The 23,241-nt window shown below is 40.4% G+C and overlaps 1 protein-coding gene across 8 annotated transcripts in view; it reads left to right on the top strand.

Moving 5' to 3' along the window:
• Positions 1–20,871, top strand: part of MAPRE3 (microtubule associated protein RP/EB family member 3) — a 45,419-nt gene extending 24,548 nt beyond the window's left edge. For 3 of the 8 annotated variants that reach the window (XM_026671564.2, XM_087959369.1, XM_087959372.1), the window contains exons 2-7: positions 7,223–7,350; positions 9,584–9,729; positions 13,014–13,215; positions 16,170–16,321; positions 19,452–19,604; positions 19,772–20,871. In XM_026671564.2, the coding sequence (XP_026527349.2) occupies positions 7,223–7,350; positions 9,584–9,729; positions 13,014–13,215; positions 16,170–16,321; positions 19,452–19,604; positions 19,772–19,840 (850 nt within the window). In that variant the 3' untranslated portion in view covers positions 19,841–20,871. Of the gene's footprint in view, positions 1–6,325; positions 6,597–7,222; positions 7,351–9,583; positions 9,730–13,013; positions 13,216–16,169; positions 16,322–19,451; positions 19,605–19,771 lie in introns of all 8 variants that reach the window. The other 5 variants (XM_087959359.1, XM_087959386.1, XM_087959380.1 and 2 more) reach the window with 3 other exon arrangements.
• The last annotated feature ends 2,370 nt before the right edge of the window (positions 20,872–23,241 follow it).

Raw genomic sequence — 23,241 nt, 5'->3', positions numbered from 1 at the left:
TCTCAAATGTTCAAGCAGACTGGTTGAGCAGGGCCACCTTAGATCAGTCGGAATGGCGCCTGCACCCCTCCCTGTTCAAGGAGGCCTCAGAGATATACGGTCAACCACTGGTGGACCTGTTCACGTCACCGCTCAACGCCCAGACACCGAGATTCTTCTCACGATACCCCGTCAAGGGGGCAGAGAACCACAACGCCCTATGTTGCCCCTGGCCCACAGGGCTTCTATATGCATTCCCCCCCTCCCGTTGATTCCCAAGGTGATCCAAAGGTTGATCCTCGAGAGGGCGGAAGTTCTTCTGGTGGCCCCATATTGGCCCAGGAGACCGTGGTTTGTGGATCTTCGCAACCTGTCAGTGGCCCCTCCTTGGAGGATTCCGCCAGACAGGGTCTCGCTGTCCCAAGGACCTCTTCAGCACCCAAATCCGCAGTGGCTTCCGTTAGCCGTCTGGAGGTTGAGCGGGAGCGTCTAAGAAATGAGGGCCTGTCCATTCAGGTCATCAATACCATCCTGGCAGCAAGACGACCTTCGACCACCCGCATATATAACGCAACCTAGAACATTTTTTCTAAATGGTGCCACAAGTCCTTCATCAATCCGCTCTCCCCATCAATTGCACAAATCCTGGCCTTCCTACAAGACGGGCTGGACAGGGGCCTCTCCCCCAATACCCTGAGAAGGCAAGTAGCAGCTTTATCAACTGTTATCTCTGGCAGCTCTTCTGGCTCGCTTTCACACCACCCTCGTATCCGAGCATTCCTTAGGGGTGCCACCAATCTGCACCCTCCAGTAATTCACAGATACCCGACCTGGGATCTTAATAAGGTTCTTATGGCATTAACTAAACCTCCCCTTGAGCCTCTCAGGGAGGCGCCGCTTCAGTTTCTCACGTTCAAAGTGGTGTTTCTCGTAGCAGTCACGTCTGCTCGGCGGATATCTGAAATAGCAGCTCTGTCCGTTAGAAAGGATCTATGCGTTTTCCACACTGATAGAGTGGTTCTGCGACCGGATCCTTCTTTTCTGCCCAAGATCAACTCGGCCTTTCACAGATCACAGGAACTTATTCTGCCGAATTTTTGCCCCAGACCTTCTCGAGAAAGGGAAAGGCAGTGGCATACTCTCGATGTCCGACGGGCACTTCGTATCTATATCAATCGCACTCATCCTATCAGGAAGTCAGAGTCATTGTTCCTGTCATTTCAACCAAAGACGCTGGGTTTCAAAGTATCCCCGTCTACTGTTGGCCGTTGGATCAGAGCTACAATATCCAAGGCCTATTCATCCCAGGCGCTTCCGGTTCCTAGTGGAATAACCGCTTATTCTACAAGGAGTGCGGCTACCTCAGCAGCCTGGGCTACTCAGGCATCGATACATGATATCTGTCGAGCGGCTACCTGGGCATCTCCATCTCCCTTTATCCGCCATTACAAAATCGATGTCTATGCTTCAGCAGAAGCGTCCTTTGGCAGACGAGTCCTTCAACAAGTGGCGAGAGACTCAGAGGAGATTCCGGACCAGACGGAGTCCCTCCCGTAGGACAGGCCATGCTTTGGTATGTCCTACTCTGGATGCTCGCAGCAGCTCTATGGAGAATGGGCGTTGGTACCTACCTGACATGCCCTTTCTCATCGAGCTGCGTAGAGCATCCAGCCCCACCCTAATTGGTCCGTCTGGTGGGGAATCCTGTTTCGGCCAATGATTCTAACAGTTTATAGTTGAGAAATGTATAATAGTTAAGATGAGAGGATAGTTGTTTGTCTTCTCGTCTTCGTAAAACTGGGGAACGCTACGGAGGAGTCACGTGGAGGAGGAGGAGCGTTCCTCAATTATAGCTCAGCCTGTAAGAGTGAAGACTGGAGCACCTCCCACTCTGGATGCTCTACGCAGCTCGACGAGAAAGGGCGTGTCAGGTAGGTACCAACGCCCATTTCCTGAGTTGCCTCTATCCCATGTTAGTGGGGTCATGCACAAGTGAAAATCCTGGATTGTATCTAGTATAATTTAGGTTTAGGACATATGTGAACATACACGGATACTTTTGTATATTATTTATTTATATGTATCCTGCCTTTATTGTTTTTACAAATAACTCTAGGCAGTGAACATACTTTACTAATAAAGGAGAATATTTGTAGCTCAGGTTGAAATGCGGTATCCTTGGTACTCTCTGAGCTCAGTTATTTTCTTGCAAATGTTACATTACCCAAACTAGGTATCATCAGTACTATACTAGTTTGGGTAATGAAACATCTACAAGAAAAAAACTAAGCTCACAGAACCTCCAGGACCCCTTATTCTTAATATTGCTTCCTCCTCCTATTTTTTTTTTATAATAGTTTGTATTTTACCAGACTTAGGATGTTTTGTACTGAATCTATTTAACTAAGAAATAATAGTGAGGCTGTGTGAAAGCGATACTGTGCTTCCTTTTGCATAATGGCATTCTGTGGAAGTACAGTAAGCCTTTTGCAGGCTAGAGAATGGCTCCCAGGGAATTGTTTATATTGTAGTAGTTATCCCTTAGTGATTTCCTCTGGCTTTATTCTCCTGCTGTGGAAAAGCTTGGGTTGGATTCTCTCTTACTGCTGTTTTTCTCCTAGAATCACTTGCATGAAACAGACGGGCTTGGATTATGAATCATTGTAGTTTGTTTCACCTGATATATTATTCCGCTGATGCCGCCAAATTCCAGTTGCAGAAAAATACTGTCAGAAAGAGATATCTCTGCTGTTTTTAAGCATAGAAGAACCTGACTGATCAATGAAACCATCTTAAATGCACACCTGATTGCCACCTCATTTATTTATTCAGTTTACTCCACCCTCACCCCAAGATTGTCATAGGGCTCACCCATCCTTTTCAGCAAGGAAACTATTGCCTGGGATGGGTCAATATTGATGCAGTGTGTTCACTAACATTAAGGTATTGTAATTGTTAGGTATAGTTTAATCAGAATCTGTCAATGTACTGATAGGATGCAGAGGAAGTTCAGATCACGCTGTATATTACAGTACTGCAGGATTACAAGTAGTTTTAAAGTATTCATAAAATTATTTTCATCACAGCAGCTGTTCTTAAGATTCTTTTGCCTCTGTTCTGCTTTCATTTCCATCCCTTCATCTATGTCAACCATCAGATGTGTGAAAATGATTGTCTTATGTTATGCAACATCCTTTCTAGAGTGAGCTCTTAAAGCAGGGGTGTGAAACTGGCAGCCTATGGGCTGGATTCGTCACACACAGGCCACGCCCACCTCAGTTCCGCAAATGGGAAAAACTTCACATGACGGCAATGTGATGTGGTGAGTTTGACACCTGTATAAAAGCATGAGGATGGTAGGTGTTATGGACGTAGCCAGTGGTTTTCTTTCATTGCAAGCCAGCTTGTGTTTGGAGTTTGCCCTTACAAGAAACACTAATTTATATACGGGTACGTCTTCACTTAATTATGGTAATTGAGATGATATTTCCATTGCTAAGCAAGGCAGTGGATAAAGGATGATGTAATGTGACCACACTGCTTAGCAATGGAAATTCCAGCACTTCCAGTCACCATCATTAAGCAAATCACCATGGGTTGTTAAGTGAGGACATCACATGGTTGCCATTTATGATCATCTGCCACTTCCCTATTGATTTTGTTTGTAAAAATCCATATAGCAATCACATGACCATGGAACTCTGCGACCTCTTACTTATGAGCCAGGCACTGAGTGTAAAAAGACTTACATAGGGTAAAAAACCCCAATCCACATTTAATCAAAACATAATCTCAGGGCCCGCTACTATCATAGGGTAGTTCTACCTGCAATGTGATTTAAAAAAATAAAGCATAGGGTTCATCATATCTTTATATTTAGATACTGTACACCTGTAAGCAGGGTATTTAGAATATTGTGTGCAACTCTGTGCAACCTCTCTCCTAATTTATGAGGAATATTTGTGGTGGTGTTAGGGAATGTTGGTGGGGAATGTAAGTATATATGTTCTTTTTTGCACTGACAATATCATTTTGCTGGCTGAAAACCTGAATGATTTCGAATGAATTAGATTGATTGAATGATGCAACAGTGAATATGGATCTGAGAAGCATTGTAACAACAACAACCAGGATAGTTGTGTTTTATGGGAATAATTTATTGCAATTTATAAACGACAAAGAAGTGCAGCAAGTAGATACATTTATATAACTTGGTAGAACACTTTTAAGAAATAGAAACATTGACTGAAAAGTGGTGGATAGAAAAGTTAATATCTGCTCTGAGACTATAAACGACTATAAATGAAAATAGCAATGTATACAAATTTGCTTTTGCAAACTCTTTAATGTAAAGTGAGAGTGGGTATGCCACTTGTGATTGGATGAAATTGATGAGATCATTAAAAAGGAAAGGGAAAATTTTAAAGAAAAAATAATGTATGAATCAATGTAAGCATAGAGAAGGTCTGTTTATATGGTTGACATCGATGGCACAAAATCAGTCAATCAATTAGTGTAGGTATATAGAAGCAATAAAGGTTTTAAGAAATTTGTTGGTATATTAAAAAGAATCAGGTTTTCGTACTTTATGAGGTTGCTTAAAGTCTTGGCTAGAAGATCAAGTATACCTTATTGATTGCCACTGGTTCATGTTGGACAGAGATGTTCTGCCTGTGCCTAAAGTAATTGATTATAGATTTCAAGTGCAGTCAGTGCCTTACACTCATACCTTTTGATGCCTTTCCTGACACCACACGGAGTTTGCAGCAGATATTTTTTCTTTGTGCCCTACGAGAGAAGCATCTGCTGCTACCTAGGATTGAACTCTCACAACCTTCTGAGTGGGAAGTGAGTTTCTTCACCACTATGCCACCGAGGAACGAGAATACTGTTTGTGCAGTATTGCTCCATCACACTTGGTGTTTGACCATATGCAAAACCAGCAATTGTACTTCTTTTGAGACATGACGATACGGTTTCAGTTTTCCCACGTTTCAGACTTCTTTTGGAAGCTGTTTTGGATGTTTATCCTAATACCATTAATACTCCGATGACAATGGTCTCTCTCTTATGTTCCCCATAACAAACACACTGAGGTCAATTTCTCTTGCTGCATGACAGTGTGAGAATATTTGTTGAACTATTTCCAAAACATCAACTTTTCATTACATCATGTTCTTGCTTTTTTATTATGTAAAAAATAAAGTGTATTATCATTCTAATAAATCCCCTCCTTCCTTCAAGGTTTGGTGACAGATATCTGTCCAAGAATGGTTATAGAAACAGTTGTGTTCTGGAAAGGACTTAGGCTAAAAAAATTACACTTTGATACAAAAGAGCTGCTAGAAAATGTGATGAGCTGTTATCCAGGAAAGAAGTTGCTGTTTTTCTGCTGCTATAAGCTATTTGTGGGGGACCAAACCATTGCTTGTTACTGCTAATGATGGTGGAAAGCCAGCAGCCTACAGTTGACCTGTGAAGATAGGGAGGGGGTTAGAATGAAGGACATAGTATAATGAGATTCTGCCCTGGGGCATTTGGGTAAGTTTTTGGCTAAGCATTCTCTGCAAATCCTAGGCTTAAACTTGTAACCCATGGCTGAAATTCAGATCCCATGCTCTCAAGATGTAAGGACCGATCCCCCCCCTTTTTTTTTGCATGCGATGGGGTGTTTTTGCCAATTTTGCCAACATGGGTGGAACAGAAATGGTGCCTCTATAGAAACTTGGAATGGGATCAAGCAGCATTTATTTATCCTGCTTGACTTGTGGAGTAGTTGCAAAGAGACAGCTGTTTCTACTGGGGCATAGCCAAGATACCAGTAATGTTTAGTCTGCTGTAAGTTTCGAGAAAAGCTTCCATTTATTCTTGGAAATTGGGAATCTGAAATGGTAAGAGAGAGAATTCCACCTTACTGTCAGATTTAGAAGTCTTTCCTGGTTAATGAAATGGACATCCATTCCTAGGATTTTATTTAGTTATTTAGCTATTCATTCATTCATTCATTCATTCATTTATGCTATTCCAGAAGGAAGAGAAACTTATTTGCTATTTTTGAGTGTTTAGTAATGAGGTGTCAGTTCTGCCATTTGATTGGCTAAGCAGGTAGAAGGCTTTATGACACACCCAGGAATTTTCTATCACTTTCCTAGACTAGTCTTGCTCGAACTACATGGTGGTTGGAAATAGGTCTGGTAAGAACCTCTATATAGGTGAACAAATAGGTTTACCTGAACCAATTTCAAGACGGATAAGTGGGCAGAGGGTGGTCTTTCACCTGCAATAAGAGCCCTCTGTGTTTTTCTAGCCACTAAACATTAACTGCTATTACTACTTCACTCTACAGGACATCCTAAGCATGCCTTATATTTGATCTCAAAGAACAACTGTGCACTCTTCAGCCTCATTGTATTCATACCCTGTGATCAGCAGAACAGCATAGTACACACTAGTGCCTTCTGGTGGCACAATTAATGTGTGCCAACGAAAACTGGGCAATGCTGGCCCAGGGTGTGTGACTCCGTGGGATGCATCTGCAGTTGTTTTCAAATCTACAGAAGCAGCTTCCTTTATGAAAAGCAGAAGAGTAGAAGCCTTCTCATGTTGAATGGTCAAGTGTAAGTCTGATTAACGGAACTTGCACTGAATCAGAGATGTTAGTGGTGATTGCTACAGTTTTTGAAGACACAAACTCTCCTTTAGTGGTTATGTGTTCTGATTTCCCTATGGTATGTTTGGGATCCATTGCTGTGATCTTTCTGTTTTATTTTATCTGGGTTTTACATGTAGTAAAAAAAAAAACCTGGCCTGTCTCTACAGCACTTAAAATGATGCTTCTGAATCTTGATGTGATCCTTTTCACGCTAATCTCCATCTGACTATCTCTTTCTTTGGTTGATTGTTAAATGTTACTGCCAGGAAATAAGGCTGTGAAATGACATGCAAGTAAATTCTTGCAACTTTCCCTTAGGATCAATATATTAGTGACATAGCATGGGAAGACTTCTGGCCGCTTATTTTTCCTTGCCTTGCTTCTTTGTTTGCTTATGGAAAAAGCTCCGCGACTAGTGCAGAAACACCATGGCCATAATGTGTTTGCAAAATCTCAATTTTTTCTATGACATTTCAAATTAAGGTATTTGACGGACTAGGTCCTTGTCTTTCTGGCAAAGCTTAGGTTTTAGTTTCTTGCTCCCTGGTAACCTTGTAATGAATTAACTCCTGTTTTCTCTTCTTTTTATAGTTGGGGCATGGCCGTCAATGTGCATTCCACATCTGTGACTAGTGAGAACCTGAGTCGTCATGACATGCTAGCATGGGTCAATGACTCTCTACAGCTCAGCTACACCAAGGTTGAGCAGCTTTGCTCAGGTACTGTGACAGCAAAGAAACTCTCTAGTGAAACATTTTATTGGAAAACTCTTTCACTAGAACCACGTTCATAATAATTAAATGTTCCCTGGTAGGGAAGAGCAGGATTTATTTATTTATTGAGCTTATAGCTTGTTGCAATACCTCTTGTATATTTTTGCAGATCTGGGGTGCAAAAAATCTGGATGATCTACAAATGGTAGCAAAGAAGTAATTAAAATAATGGAGGGGGGGGGTTGCCACCTTCTAGTGTTAATCTGGATTTTTGCAGCAGGATCTATTAGCATTAAGCCTATTAGCCTTAAAATACTTGGGGGGGGGGAGAAATCTGCTGTCCAATATTTAGGGAAAAATGACAATGCACGGGTGTCAAACTCAAGGCGTCACCTTGCTGTCACATGATGAGCTGGGGTGGATGTGGCTGCCAGTTTGACACCCCTGACATAAGGTCTTAAAACTACACTACTTAAACGCATACTGTATACATTTAACAATCTGCCTGTAAAGTTCAGTGAAAAGAGTAACACAGCTGTTCAGTTGCACAACTTGAAAGTTCAGTTGCAGAACAAAATATTTAATATATATGCACAATGCATATGCATTTGGAAACCTTCCTGAGAACGAAAGTCCACACCAGAGAATATACAAATACACATTATATGACATACAGCAATCATCTGCTAACAAGAAAATTTAAAAATAGCTACAAACTTTGTTGTCAGCTCAGTGTTATATCAAGAGCTCCATTATGTGGGTCCAGGCTGCTATTTCTTTGAAGGTTGAGGGAATAAACTAATATAGGTACCTGCCATTACTAAGTTAGAAAAATCCAGCATAAATATTCAGGTTGATACTTCATACTGAATCCCATTCCTGGTTAACAAAATACTATTGCTATATAACATGCTATAACCAGACAAATCATAATAATGCTTAATTGGATAGTTTTATTTATACAAAATGTTAAGAATAGATGGGGTCCCATAACACTGAAATGCAAACTACATAAACTCATTTTAGCTTAGGTTAGCATATTGTATAAATCTAGTCAGCATGTTAGTATGTGCATGAAGCCGAGAATGATGTACTTCACATAACTACCCTGTTTCTCCAACAATATGGCCTCCCCCAATAGGAAGTCCCAGCATGTTTTATAGGCATGAAATGAAATTAAGCCCCTCTCCCCAAATTAAGGCCTATATTAAAACATGCGAAATGGGGGGGAATGGTGGTGGTGGTGGGGCTTGCCGTTAGGAAGTACTTTTGTTGCACACCCGGATATGGTGCTGCCTGCATTGACCCTGATACTAAGTGCCCCACCAACGCCGAGGTCAACATCCAAGCCATCACTGCCTGCCCACCCGAAGATGCAAGGGGGGGGGGAATTAAGTCACCCCCGAAAAGATGGCCTAGCCATTTTTTCGGGGCTCAAAAAAAAAATAAGACCCGGCCTTATTATATGAGAAACACGGTACACTCTCAAATCTAATTGATGTAAATCAATTCCCCCTCCCCCAATAAAACATGTGGATTTTGATTGGGGTAGTGATGATGTTTTGTTGAGAGAGAGTGCAGAGAGAGAGAGAGAGAGATTGCTTTTAAGGGGATGAAAAGTTGAAGTACCCTTTCCCTGTTTCTCCTTTCAATTAATCCCAATACTGCATAACTAAAAATATACAGTATTATTAAATTCAGGCAATACTTGTAATCTGTATGTCTGTCATCTCCAAAGTACATGAGGAAGCAGTTCAAAATTATTATTTCCATCTCTCAGCCTGAGCTTAGCTAACTCTTTTTAGACTGTATTATCTCCTCAATTAACTCCAGCCCATAGGAAAAGTGGTAGAATCTTTACCTATCACTGGATAACGCAGTCATTTTTTCTCCACAGCTTAAAAAATTGTAAGATTTTTTTTTTAAATGTGGGATGTAACTACCCATTTTATTCTGAACCTGGATACACTAAACACAGAATAGTCTTTGTGAGCTCATACTATTTGATGCCTGGAACATTTTCTCTAATTGTATTTTCTGGGATTTTTGCTGGTCAGGCAATTCTCTGGCCCCCCAATAAATTGACTAGGGCTTAAAAAGCCTGGGTTGTGCTTATTAGAATTAAGAGGACGGGAGTTGAAAATCTAATTGTTGTAGATGAAAGGATTCTGATCTAGTTGTAAGAGGCGGCAGGTGTGGGTGGAAACTAGTTTTGTGTGTGTCTTTCTGTCCTTGACAGGGGCTGCCTATTGCCAGTTCATGGACATGCTATTCCCTGGCTGCATTCACTTGAGGAAGGTGAAGTTTCAGGCCAAATTGGAGCATGAATATATACACAACTTCAAGGTGTTACAGGCTGCATTCAAGAAGATGGGTGTGGACAAGGTGGGTTTCTGCTAGACAGCAGGCAGATAAAGAGTTTTCTTTTTGTATCATCAGTGTGTGGCTGAGGCTCCCCGACATAGGATAAAACAGACCATAGTTAGATAGACTAAACCACTAGAGTAGATGGCTTCTGTAGTTGCTCTTTCTTTCTCTTGCTTCAAATTTTGGCTGGGCTGGCTTGTGCAGTAACTAATGTACTGTGTCTTTTTGCATTTCCATGTAGAAATAGATAGTTGTGTTCCATAGTTTTCTAGAAATCAATTTCCAAAATAGGAATTGCCAGTGTGATGCATTCCAGAGAAAATGAATGTTCTGTCTCCAGAATGGAAACTTTTATACATTCCTGGAGTCAGAGTAGAATCTCAAGTGCTGTGGGCCAGCTTGTTGCTTGAGAGCACATGGTATATAAATGTACAAAATAATAAATAGGCATCTTGGCCTTGTCTCTTAAAATACTTGCACAAGGAAATAAATGACTGCACCATTAGTATTGTTAGAGAAATTTTCTTTAAGCTTCAACTGATCCAGAAATGTAATGATGGGAGAATTGATGGGCATGCCTTGGTATGCTCACATGACACCTCTACTTTGTGAGCTGTGCTGGTTGCCAGTTTGTTTTTAGGTGTTCTGGTTGTTAAATACAGTATGAGGCCCCATAAGGCATAAGGCCTGGCTTCTTGGTAGACTGCCTCTCTACCATAGTATCTACTTAGCCAATTCAATCTTGCAAGGTTGGTGTGCACTGGTTTTCTTCAATTAAACCCCAGAACCCCAGAAGCAGACCTTCTTTGTAGCAGTGCCTGCCTTCTGGAATGAGGGCCTCACTCCCCAAGATCTGGATGGCCCTCACTTTTGTTGAGAAGAGCTATGAAGATTTGGCACTCAGGCTTTTGGTGAGGAACTGTTTGTTTTATTCCCTCTGGTCGGTTGCACTTCCCATCTTTTCTTTTATTAGGCTGGCAGTTTTTTCATACATGCTCACCCATACACATTCTACCAACTTCAAATTGTGGTTTACAAACATTGATATAAAACAAAAAGATGCTACCCTGCTAAAAATCTCTTTAAACTATCTTTCTCTAATCTTTATACAGTAATTTATTACATTTGGATTCCATTTTGCATTAACCTTCTTTCTTACTCTCATGTGCTTCCGGATTCACCTCCCATCTTTCCTCAAATTGTTCCTCTTAAAAAGAAGTACTAAGGGTTCTCTACTCTGTTTGTAGAAGGGAGCTTCTACTGATTATAAGAAATAATCTCTGTCATCTTTGTTTGGAAGAAAGTCACCTTCTGGAATTCGGAAACCATCATCAGTACTTTTTGTAGTCAACATGCCAGAATTTATAGGATGGTTTGAAAACATGCTTTATTAGCAGCAGATGTTGAGCCAAATCTGTTTTTATTCTTGCCCCTTTTGATCTTCATTCCACCTCTACAAATGTGAGATTGATATGTGCTCCAGTAAATATTTTATTTACCCTCCTTCTGTAGCAACTCTTTTCAGTCAAATTAAATATCGTACTGCAGATAATACAGGGCTTTTTCCATCTTTTGGAATATAGGCATCAACAAGGAATTCCAGAGCTTTGATGCACTATTTGAATCTGTTGCACTGTTACAATCCCCTTTTTGTTTGGCTGGCAGAAGAGTTTCTTCTAGGGACACTTATTTTAGTAAGTTAGCTAGTTATTGTTCCTTATGTGGCACAACATGCCATACCGGGGGAGGGAGGGGAGCAGGTTGCTTGACAGTCACTATGGTTCTTGAAGTGTCATATAAACAGGCACATAACCTACTACTTTTCTGCTGCAAATATTGGTATATCTAATTCTCATCAGAACTTCTAAATGGAAAAATGGGTCTAAAATGAACTATCTGAAGACGATGGTAGGTATTGATGAAAAGTCTTGCTGTAGAAAGTTTCAAGATAAGATGGTGAGCATATGTAGAATGCATATGTGGTAATACAGATTACCACCAAATCTAGCCAATTTTGATTGATATAGTTGCCCAGGATATTAAATTAACCTTTGCTTATAATTCCCACAAACTAATTAAGCCTGTTACCCTAGTAGTAAGCAAAATTTTGGTTCAGATGGGCCACTTGTCTAATTAAATGGGCATGAGACTCAGGATCCCAACCTGGCATATTAAGCTTTTAGGAATATCAATCCCTTTGTTTGGATCATACCTAAAACTCATGTAATCATATATCCTGTTCCCCATGGTAGCCAGTTCCTAGGAAGGAGTTGCCCTGTTTTAATTTTGAGGATTAACAACCTGAGTTGTAGCTAAGGTTCATGGTTTTTGCTAAGTCTTTGGAGAAATGTGCAGCTCATGAAAGGTAGCCAAGGCATCTTAAATTCACATCTTTTTCAATGACACAATGATTCAATTCTGGGCTGTAAAGATTTCTCTATCACTCAGTGATTACCTGGATTTTTGCATCCTAGAACTGTTCATCCTAATACAGCCATTTAATATAAGTGCGTGAAAGATCATGTAAAATCTTTGGAAAGGCACCATAAATTAAACAGAGATGTTTAGCAGCTTTTTACAAATTGAAGCTTTTTATTGATCAGTTTGTTTACTAAATATAACATTTTTTATTCAAATGAAACATTAAGTCTGCTTATAGTGTAAAATATACACTATATTATAGAATAAATAAATAAAAATAGATAGCTAAAACAAATCCTATAATTGCTGACTGTTGAATGATCCGAAGTCTGTATACTGAGAAGTTTGAAGAAAGTATGGTATTAATATTCCAAAGAAATTGTGATTAATCTGTTTGAAAATTACAGCCACTCTAGCAATAGACAAAAAGAAAAAGTAACTTACTTTACTGGAGTTTCAGTGTATGCATGGTGTTCCTGTATAACTGGAGGCTTTCAGTTTGTTGCATGGGAAGTCAAGAAATAAGAGTTTTTAAATGTAGGAACTACACATGTACAAAGCATTCTACTCTTAAGTAGAACAGTTTGTTAGGCAACAAATAGGACTTGCATATTTTGAATATGCTTTGTATTATGTAAATTCCATTATGATACCCACTCAGATTTATAAATTATAATAACTAGCAACTTCCCATTTTAAAGTTATGTTAAAATAAATCACCTGTATTAGCAATATTGGATTTCTTACAATTGTCATTCTTCAAGTATGCCTGTGCTCTGGCCCCTGTGTATCTGTTATGTTATACTGTATAAATATCGAAAAGCGAAGAAAATACGAATTTTACAAAGAATGTTACTTTTCATGGACTTTTGCTGTTACAGATCATCCCAGTGGAGAGGTTGGTAAAAGGAAAGTTCCAAGATAACTTTGAGTTCATTCAGTGGTTTAAGAAATTCTTTGATGCCAACTATGACGGAAAGGAGTATAATCCATTATTGGCGAGGCAAGGCCAGGAAGTGGCACCCGCTCCAAACCCAGGTGATCAGATGTTCAACAAACACAAGAAACCCATTGGCACTGCAGGTAATGTTGCTAGAGACAGTTGGGACCCCAGGATCCTGCCTCTAGCATGACCTCAGCTTCATGGCATCCAGCTTGGCAACTCCTGGGTAGCAATGGGAGGGAAGGAGAGAAGAGACAAACCCTTACTGATCTGAGAGACAGCTATATGCTTAGTGGGAAATACATGGATTTTGGAATGGCAGTAAGTAAAAGTAGAAATGAGCAAGGATCAAACCAATTGACAAGACACTGCATTCTTGTTCCCATGAAAGTTACATATTCCAGCGTACAGATGTGATTTTGGTGCGGGACTGGCTGCCTTACACTGTAGAACCTTTTATTTCAGCAAATGCTATAACTAGACAAACCAATGGAGCATAGATGCTTTTTTCAAAAGAAAATTGCTGCTAGGACTTTGCCTTCATAGGAGAAAGCTATGCAAATCTGACCAAAAGGTTCATTCTGCTTAGAATTCCCTTTGCTCACTCCTGTTCTACTAATTAAATAGGGTCCTGGGATCAGTAATATAAATCCATATCCCCCATATACAAGGTCATCTGATCGTCAAGAGAACCTTGGAATCACATCACATCCTACATCAAAAAATTAATTTGATACTCTATTTGAGGCGGCCTTCCCATTTTTGGCCAGTTAGCCAATCTTGTTTCTGTCTCCCTAGCAGTCTGGAAGAGGATAGTTTGTTCATAGGAGTTTTATTGCATGGATAGGGAAACTTGTATTGCAAGGATTACAGAACTGTACAAGTCGTCCTTGACTTACAATAGTTTGTTTAATTGAAAAAAGTGACCTATGACCATTTTTCACACTTACAACCGTTGCAGTATCTCCATGGTCATGTGATCAAAATAGAATTCTTTATTGGCCAAGTGTGATTGGACACACAAGGAATTTGTCTTGGTGCAAATACTCTCAGTATACATTAAAGAAAAGATACATTCGTCAAGAGTCAAGAATTATAAGGTACAACAGTTAATGATAGTCATAGGGTACAATAAGCCATCAAATCATACTAGGAAACAGTCAATATAAATCGTAAGGATACAAGTGACAAAGTTACAGTCATACAGTCACAAGTGGGAGGGGATGGGCGATAAGAAGATTAACAGTAATAGTAGTGCACACTTTGTAATAGTTGAACAGTGTTGAGGGAATTATTTGCTTAGCAGAGTGATGGCTTTTGGGGAAAAAACTGTTCTTATTTAGATGCCTGGCAACTGACTCCTAGTTATGACTGTTGCAGTGTCCCAAGGTCATGGGATCGCCTTTTGCAACCTTTTGACAAGCCAAATCCTTGCAGAAGCCAGGTTCACTTAACAACTGCAGTGATTCACTTAACTGTCTTACTTGGCAACAGAAATGTTGGGCTCAATTGTGGTTGTAAGTCAAGGACTACCTGTAATTCTAGCATGCCCCATTTTTGGCCATATTGGGGCACCTGGAAATTATAGTTTATTAGCATCTGAAGGACATTTCCCATTTTTATACCAAAAAAAAGTTCTGAACCCGGATATTTGGATTCAAGCTTTCCTCTTATTGTCTTCAAAATGCTTGGGTAGAGCTATTTCGGAAACATTATCTTTCCGGATTTTTAATAAGAGTCTATGGTTTCAGCAGATGTGAAAAAAAACTCTAATTTCACATTGGTATTAAAACTCCTGCTGGGTTTCAAGAGGAGCTATTCATCTTGATGTCTTAACTGAAGCCAATTCTGATGTATCAGCAATCAGCTAAAGAAAAAATGAATAGAGTTTTAGAAAGTATTTAGCAGAACAATGAGGAATGAAGGCAAATATACATGTCCCAGAATAATAATGCAGGTTCAAATCTGGGTCGGTCACCAGGACCAGAGTTTTAGTCTTCAGAGCTTTTGGTCTCGTGCTGAAGCCCATCCTTAGAAAGCGTCTCTCAACCAGAATGTGTGCTTTGGCTATTCTATGCATAGTATTTATGCGGTGCCTGGTTGCGTGTGGCTTTTTAGTTGTTGGTTGGGGTATTGATGGCTGGCTATTAAGTGATTTTAATAGCCAGTCATCAACTCCCCAACCAACAATTTAATATCAGCCACCAACCCTCCAATAAACAATTCAAAAGCCACACACAATCAGGCACCACATAAGTACTACACAGAGAATAGCCCAAAGCACACATTCTGGTAGAGAGAAGTTTCTTGGGAATGGGCTCCAGCACAAGTCCGACTAAACCTCTCGTCCTGTTGACCAACCCAGATTGGATGCTAGAACAATGAGGATTCCAATAGTTAATTTTCTTCTAACTGAATCTCCTGCTCATGAGGGAGATGAGTAATCTGCTTATTGGTGTAAGCTATATACAGCGGAAAGTTCCACAGAAAAAAAACTAGAACAGTGTTTCTCGGCCTGGGAAACTTTCAGAGGTATGGACTTCAACTCTCAGAATTTCATGGCTGGCTGAGGAATTCTGAGAATTGAAGTCCACACAAGTTGCCAAGGCTGAGGAACCTTGAACTAGAGGCGCCAGATAGAATGATAAAGATGCCCACATTGACTGACTGAGAAGGGTGTGGGGTCCAAGGGCTACCTCCTGGTTCTGCATGTCTCTCACCAGCTGGGCTTGCTTGCTTTGCTGTAGAGGGGCAGCAGCACATGCTGGGATGGCTTTGCAACCGGCTGAGGGAAAGCTGCATGTAGCTTTATGCTGCTGCCACGTTTGTTTGAATTGTGTTCATAAGTAGGAAGGTTTAATGTCTGGCTTTTCCAGTGTCTGTCTTTCTCTGGAATTATTAAGCACAAGAACTCTGATCTTGAGCGGTCATTTCTGTGTCCAGGAAGTCTCAGCAGACAGCACTGGGACTCTTGCTGTGCATATAAGCTCATTCATTATGTCTTAGGCTTTCATTTGGCCTGGCTCAGCAATGGTGGGTGGGTCCCTTGATGAGAGGACATAAGACTAAAGCTTTTTTTTTTTACTTCATAAAGTTCCACAGAGAACCTCCCCAACTGGCCCCAAGAACATACAGAATGCAACCCGAATGAACATCACTCCCAGCAATATTGTAAGGAAAAATCCTCCTTTGGCCCGGAATGGGGGCAGTGAAGCTGATGCACAGATCCTGGAGCTTAACCAACAGGTGGGGCAAGAAGAAGAAAAAAAAAATAGAATTTCTTCCTTTGGCAACCCCAATATTTACAAATATCTTTCCTGCATTCGTTATTATCTTGCTCATGTCAGAAGCTGGAAGGGTTCTACCTCTTGCTCTGCTGTGGTGTTGGGTGTTGTGGAAGTAGATTTGCTTTTTCCTTAGAAAATTCATCCTGGCTCACTCTCTGAAGAAGGATCTATTACTCTGAAGCAAAGTTGAAGTTTTCACCTTCTGGAGTAGCATCCCTCCCCCACCAGCCAAGACCTGGACGGCACTCTCTCTCCTAGGGTTCTCTAAAGCTTTGAAAATGTGACTTTGGTCCCAGTACTGGGGTTGATATTCATGATTTGTTTAAGGCCCTCTGTTGTTTTGCTGATTTTGTTTACCAGATTGTTTTATTGTGGACTACCTGTCTGATTTTATGTTTTTAACTTTTTCGTGGTTTTCTAGTTTTGTACACTGCCCAAGGTCTACTGGAGTTTGGTGGCCAATTTATTTAAATAAAAAAATGCATACACCTCTAGAGCAGGGGTTGTCAACCTTTTGGACCTCAGGGACCACTAAACTCATAATTTTAGATCCCAGGGACCATTAACCGGTTCTGTGGGCATGGCCTAATTTGTGGGTGTGGCTTGGTGGTCATGTGACTGGCTGGACATGGCTTGTATGTAAATATTATATTTATATAAATATTGAATTTTTTATAAAAAAAGAGCAACTTTTACCCAAAATCAGGCAAAGCAGGCAGGCAGATTGAGTTGCTTACAGAATCACAGATTCATTCAGAGATCTATCTATCTGCCATTGGCTAGCTCAGTCTGTCACATAAAATTTGCTTGCAAGCAAACTCATAAAATTAACTCACAACACACCATGCATGTAAATATTGAATTTTTTATAAAAAAAGAGCAACTTTTACCCAAAATCAGGCAAAGCAGGCAGATTGAGTTGCTCACAGAATCATTCAGTGATCTATCTATCTGCCATCGGCTAGCTCAGTCTCTCAAATTTGCTTGCCATGAGCCTGCACTGAATTTGTTTGCAAGCAAACCTTCAGTCCTAAGGGAGGTTCAGCTGTGCTGAGCTGAAGATCTAAAGACTAGCTAGAAAGCAAGAAATCCAACCATTTCCTGCTTCCTAGCTATCTAAATCTCTTGGCATAGCAGAACAGATGATGGTTGAAAAAAGGAAAAATAGCAATTTAGCAGGCAAGTTTACCAGTAAGGAGTGAGTGGGCAGGGAGTGTTCCCGCGGGCCATGTGGGCGGTGCAGCCTTGTGTTTCTGCGCAGTCTGGATTAATTGCTTTGTGGGGGTTATCTGGGGGTGAGATTTCTCTGCGGCCCACCAAAATTTTCTCACGGCCCACCAGTTGGCGACCTCTACTCTAGAGGACACCAAGTTGATAGAGTCTAGGCTTGATGATAAATTGAAGGTTCTCCAGCTCATTCTGCACTCTTTCCATTCTCTCAACAGCTTTATGCCATACATTAGATGGAGGAAAGTACAAAGATCTGGCAGAAACCCACTATTTTGGTATCTTGCTGCCTAACTGGTGTCTAGGAAGACATAAATCTGCAGCCTTTTCTTTCTGTCCATCTGAGACTTTCCCACTGGCTGCCATTTTATAATTCAAAATTCCAATCTATCCAGTAGCTTGAAATGACTGTACTATTAAATAGCCATGATACAGATAGTAACCGGCACACAGTAAATTTTGGCTGAGCTCACACAATGTGCAAATGTGAATTAATGAAATATGTTTGTTCACATAGCATGCTGTGTCCAAACAAATCAGTCATATTATGATGTAATATTTTTAGCTGTTTTTATGTTTGCTCTAGTTTTGTATGCTGCCCAGCTGGACAGCCAATACATTTAATTATAATAATTAATATTATGCCCAGATTCATGTTACAGAAAAAATTGGTTGTGTTCTCACAATGATGAACTGCCCAACCTGTTCTAGTCAGTCTAGTGATTGCCTCAATCTAGCACAGGGATTCCCAACCAGGTGCGAAATGATATACCAGGAGGTGCAAAAACATGGGTTTAGAATTTTCAAAATTATAGTGTATATGCATAATTATATGCACATAATTATTTACTTTTATAAGGGGTGCAAGAATATATCAGAAGCATTCTAGAGATGCGGGATATAGAAAAGGTTGGGAACCCCTGATCTAGCATTTGTGTCTGACAGTGATCCAAATCCAGATTCTCCTTGCTTATATGGTAATCGGGACATTTCACCACATTTCCTCCATGCAAACATTTATAGTATATGAGATTATTCTTCCAGGAAAATCCCTAATCTTTTCAGTCAGAAACCAAATGCATCATTCAAGCTGTCTTAAATTTTATTTGGCTACTTCTCTTTGGCTATTCTCTACTATCTCTTTCATTCTAGACGAAAGGAACTTTTCTTTTCCACATTACAATAGGAGTCATTAAAGCAGTGTAAGTGCTGTTTTGAAGTCCAGTTGCTTTTTAGAATCAATGAACAAATATGTTTTATTAGTTAGCTTTAGTTTTCCAGTTGCTTTCGTGAAGGAATGTGGCAGAAACTGAATTGTTAAATAGAAAGAATCTTCTTGTGTTTTGAGCTATATTTAAAAGGGGAGTAGTTAATACCATACAGTTAAGTGACCATAGAAAAAAAGGCAGCTACAACTTGGATTTCTTTCCAATCTCAGATATGTTTTTAAATATATATTTATACATTTAAAACCTGTAACATTCTGATGAGTTTGGGAGGCTTGATGTTTTATTAAAGCAGTTGTGCAACCTAGTATATGACACTATTTCCCATGCCCCATACCTAAGAACTTCAGGAGAAAAAATAGTTGTCTATAAAATGAGTATAATGTTTTTCTCTTTCAGAATAGAAAACTCCTCTCCCAATGAACTGCAATTGCTTCCAAAGGCTCTTGCTGCTTCTACATACTACTTAACAAGTGCTTTAGCCCAGACATTAGTGCTACAATGGTTGGGTACCTCTCAGTTGCAGTTTGCTTGCCTGGTGTGCTGGATATGAGTTGATGAATGACACATATCAGGGCTGTCATTACGATGCTCATTCTTGTGTTCAATTTTTGTTGATTGTCTTCATTTTGATAGTTGATGGATTTGAAACTGACAGTGGATGGGCTGGAGAAAGAGCGTGACTTCTACTTTAGCAAACTGCGGGACATCGAGCTGATCTGCCAGGAGCACGAGAGTGAGAACAGCCCCATCATTTCAGGCATCATAAGCATCCTATATGCTACAGAGGTCAGTACAGTATGGGACCAGCCTTGATCACGATTTCCAGGGAATTGGAGTTTGGGGCTTGCCTATTAATGTCTGAAGCATGAGCCATGTGGTTTTCATGCATGGATAGACAGAGAACACACTATATAGTTACGACTATCTCAATGTTTCTTACTATGTTCTTACAGGAAGGCTTTGCCCCTCCAGAGGACGATGAACAGGAAGAGCAGCATCCAGAAGACCAGGATGAATATTAGCTGTGTGTGAAAGCACACTTGGTTTCTCGCTGTCTGGCCATGACAGATCACCCCATGCTCCTCACTTACCATGGACATTTAAGGTTTTGCATTGTACAGCCTCATCCTCTACAGTCACACATTATAACAGGTTTTTTACCGACAAGAGGCACCCAGTGGTTTCTGTATGTTGTGCAGAGCCCACAGGAAGCCCAGAGCTACATGGTAAAAATAGGCCTCAGTCCGTGGCGAAGATCAGCACTGTAAATACCTTGTAGTGGGGCAAAATTCCTAGATTGGTGGCCTGGCTCCTTTTCCTCCTCCTCCTGGTCCATCCCATATACCTCTTATTTATTGATTTCAGTTGTCTTGGGTGTGAGTGCTGCAATCCCTTGTATTATATTGAGAGACAAATTCTTTGTATATTTTTCCGTACTGGATTTCACTAGCACTTTGCCTGTCATATTCATGCGGAGTCAAGCTCTGGCACCCCTCCTGGCTTCAGAAAATTTGGGAGCATGTGAGCCTAAAGGCCAAGCTCAGTACTGGAAGCTTGCTCAGTGGGTGGGTGCAGGGGGAGGGGGAAGAGAATGGACTGGAATATTTATTTGGGGGAAGGGGGGATTTTAATAATGCTGCTGAGAATATGAGTTTTCCAGCCATTCTACTTGATGTATCAGGTAGACCCAAGAAGAAGAGAATTTACCTGATGGTGGCTTTTTCTTTTGGGGGTTTTATGGGAGATAATTTTGGAACATGGCAGTGCTGTTGTTTGGAAAAGGAAGCATGAAGGGAAACCTCCCCAACAATGTTCTGTTTTCCACAAATACCACAGGTTACAGTTGAGCCTGCTATTGGGAAGGGCTCAGACGTTTGTTCTTCACTTATCATTCTGACCCTACCAAGGTTTAGTTCATGCTGTTTGGATAAGTTTACCACACAGACTCTGCCTTGACCCACTCCCTGTTTGCATTGCCTGTTCAATCAGACACTGGTGTGCAAAGCCTGCATCTGTGTTGCATTTTATTTAAAATAAATTTGTGTGGTTAAAATCTATCTGTCCTGATGTGTGTGCCATAACCCCATCTCCACCTGAATGGATAGATACGGTTTCTGCCAAAAGATCAGTGCACCAAGTCCTGAAGCACCAAACCAATGATGAATCAGATGAACATGTCAATTCTGAGCAGACCCACAGCCCCTGACTTTGACAGACCCTTTTCTAGTTTCTTATGTAGGAAGATTTCCCTATTTAGCAGCCAAGAAACTGAGGACTGCTAGGGAGGGAGGAAATGGAGGAAGGAACAAAAGAAAAAAGGAGGGGTGGGAAGGAAGGAAATTAGAAGAGACATCAATCTCTTTCCCAGGTGAGGTGATCTGTTATATCTCACCAAGTATTTTCATCTGAATAAATACTTCCCATTTTCCCAGGCACAGCAGGTATTTTTATAACTATACTGTACTAGTTTTTCTAGATTTAAAACAGAATTTAAAAGGTCTGTTTTAAAATATTGAGTTAAAAAGGTGGACACCAGCAATCCCCAATGTTGCATATCAGTCTTTGACTCCCATGTCAACTGGCAGAACTAGGTCTTAAAACTCTTTGTGAAGGCTAGAAGAATTGGCACCTGCCTTATTTCTGTGGGTCAAGAGTTCCAAAGAGATGGACACACACACACACACACACACACACAAACAAACACACAGGATATAGACAGAAGGCTGTATTCATTATGGGATCTTTTTGTGTGCAAAGTCTTTCCAAACCCACTCTGGATCAAGTCACCCTTTTCTTTAGGACTCACTGTGCCTAAATATTTTTGAACAGTATTCTAAGCTTACACATGCCAATTTATCTATTGCTTGTAAGCTCTGACAGCTGCAACATCATGAAATTAAAACTGTGGCCACAGCTTGAAGACTGATGATCATAACATAAGCAAAAGCCATATCAAGAGATGTGTTTAATACTCAAGTAAAGGTGAGTCATAAGAATAAGCCAGATACAGGTAGTCCTCGACCTAGTTTATTTAGTGATTGTTCAAAGTTACAACAGCACTGAAAAAAGTGACATTACCATTTTTCACACTTATGACCGTAGCAGCATCCCCTTGGTCACATATCAATATTCGGATGATGACAACTGATTCATATTAATGACAGTTACAGTGTCCCATGATCATCTTTTGAGACCTTCTGACAAGCAAAGTCAATGGGGAAGCCAGATTCATTTAACAACCATGTTACTAATTTAACAACTGCTGTGATTCACTTAACAAATATGGCAAGAAGTCATAAAATGGAGCAAAACTAATTTAATAAATGTCTCAGCAACATAAATTCTGGGCTCAATTTTGGTTGTAAGTCAAGGACTACCTGTAATGCACTCAGGAGCCTAGAGAAATTCCTGTATAGGGACATTTGAGTGAAATAGAACAGAAAAAAGACACGATAAGAGATGCAGAGGAAAAATTATACACACACACTGTCATAGCGAATGACATTTCCATTTCATAAACCCTTAAATGTAGGATGATTGAATGAAACTCAGTGGTGGGAGTTAGGACAAAGAAAATATTTTATACAAAGCTCAACTGAGCTGGAATTTGCTACTAGAAGCTGGAGCAATGGCTGCCCTAACGGCTTGCTTTAAAAATAATTTAAATCAATTCTGGGAGAGTAAGGACAAAAGAGTTGTCATTCATGACATCCGCATATTACTAAGCTCAGATGTAGAGATATCTTGGGTAACTTGCAAATACACTGTTGCACATACATTGCTTTGAGACTTCCAATACATTTCTGGAGGGTTCCCTTTCCCCAATTAGGGCTATCTCTTGACTAATTAACCACAAGTCTCACCATAGTTTTGCTGAACCAAATTGCAATTCTACAAGTTGAAGTCTACTATAGAAGAAAGTGCTTAAGCTGCAAAGTTTCTAGAGTAAAGCCAAATAGTATCACCCATACAAACTTTTTAATGCACCTTTCTTCCTCGCTAGTCCACCTCTACTTGTTTATGCACAGTGCTCAAGGAATTCAACCCTGACTGTTCTTTGGAAGGACAGATACCGAAGCTGAAGCTCAAATACTTTGGTCACCCAATGAGAAGAGAGGACTCATTGGAAAAGACCCTGATGTTGGGAAAAATGGAAGGCAAAAGGGAGAAGGAGCCTACAGAGAAGGAGACGGTTATATAGTGTCAATGCCACGAAAGTGAATTTGGGCAAACTGGGAGGCTGGAGGACAGGGAGGCCTGGAGAGCCATGGTCCATCATCGCGAAGTCGGACATGCCTTAGCGACTGCACAACAAATGACACGGGAGAATGGACCAAGGAGCAAGTTTTGCTTTCACATCCAGCTTTTCAGAGAAAAAGAATAGAACTTAGAATAACTGTATACTTAGAAGAACTTTATTGAC

This window comes from Notechis scutatus, chromosome 1, assembly GCF_049901735.1.
Source record: "Notechis scutatus isolate UNSWTSFEM ecotype Mainland chromosome 1, rNotScu1.2, whole genome shotgun sequence".
Classification (NCBI taxonomy): Eukaryota; Metazoa; Chordata; class Lepidosauria; order Squamata; family Elapidae; genus Notechis; species Notechis scutatus.
The sequence above is the reverse complement of the archived record's forward strand: the minus strand, read 5'-3'. Positions and strand labels throughout refer to the sequence as shown.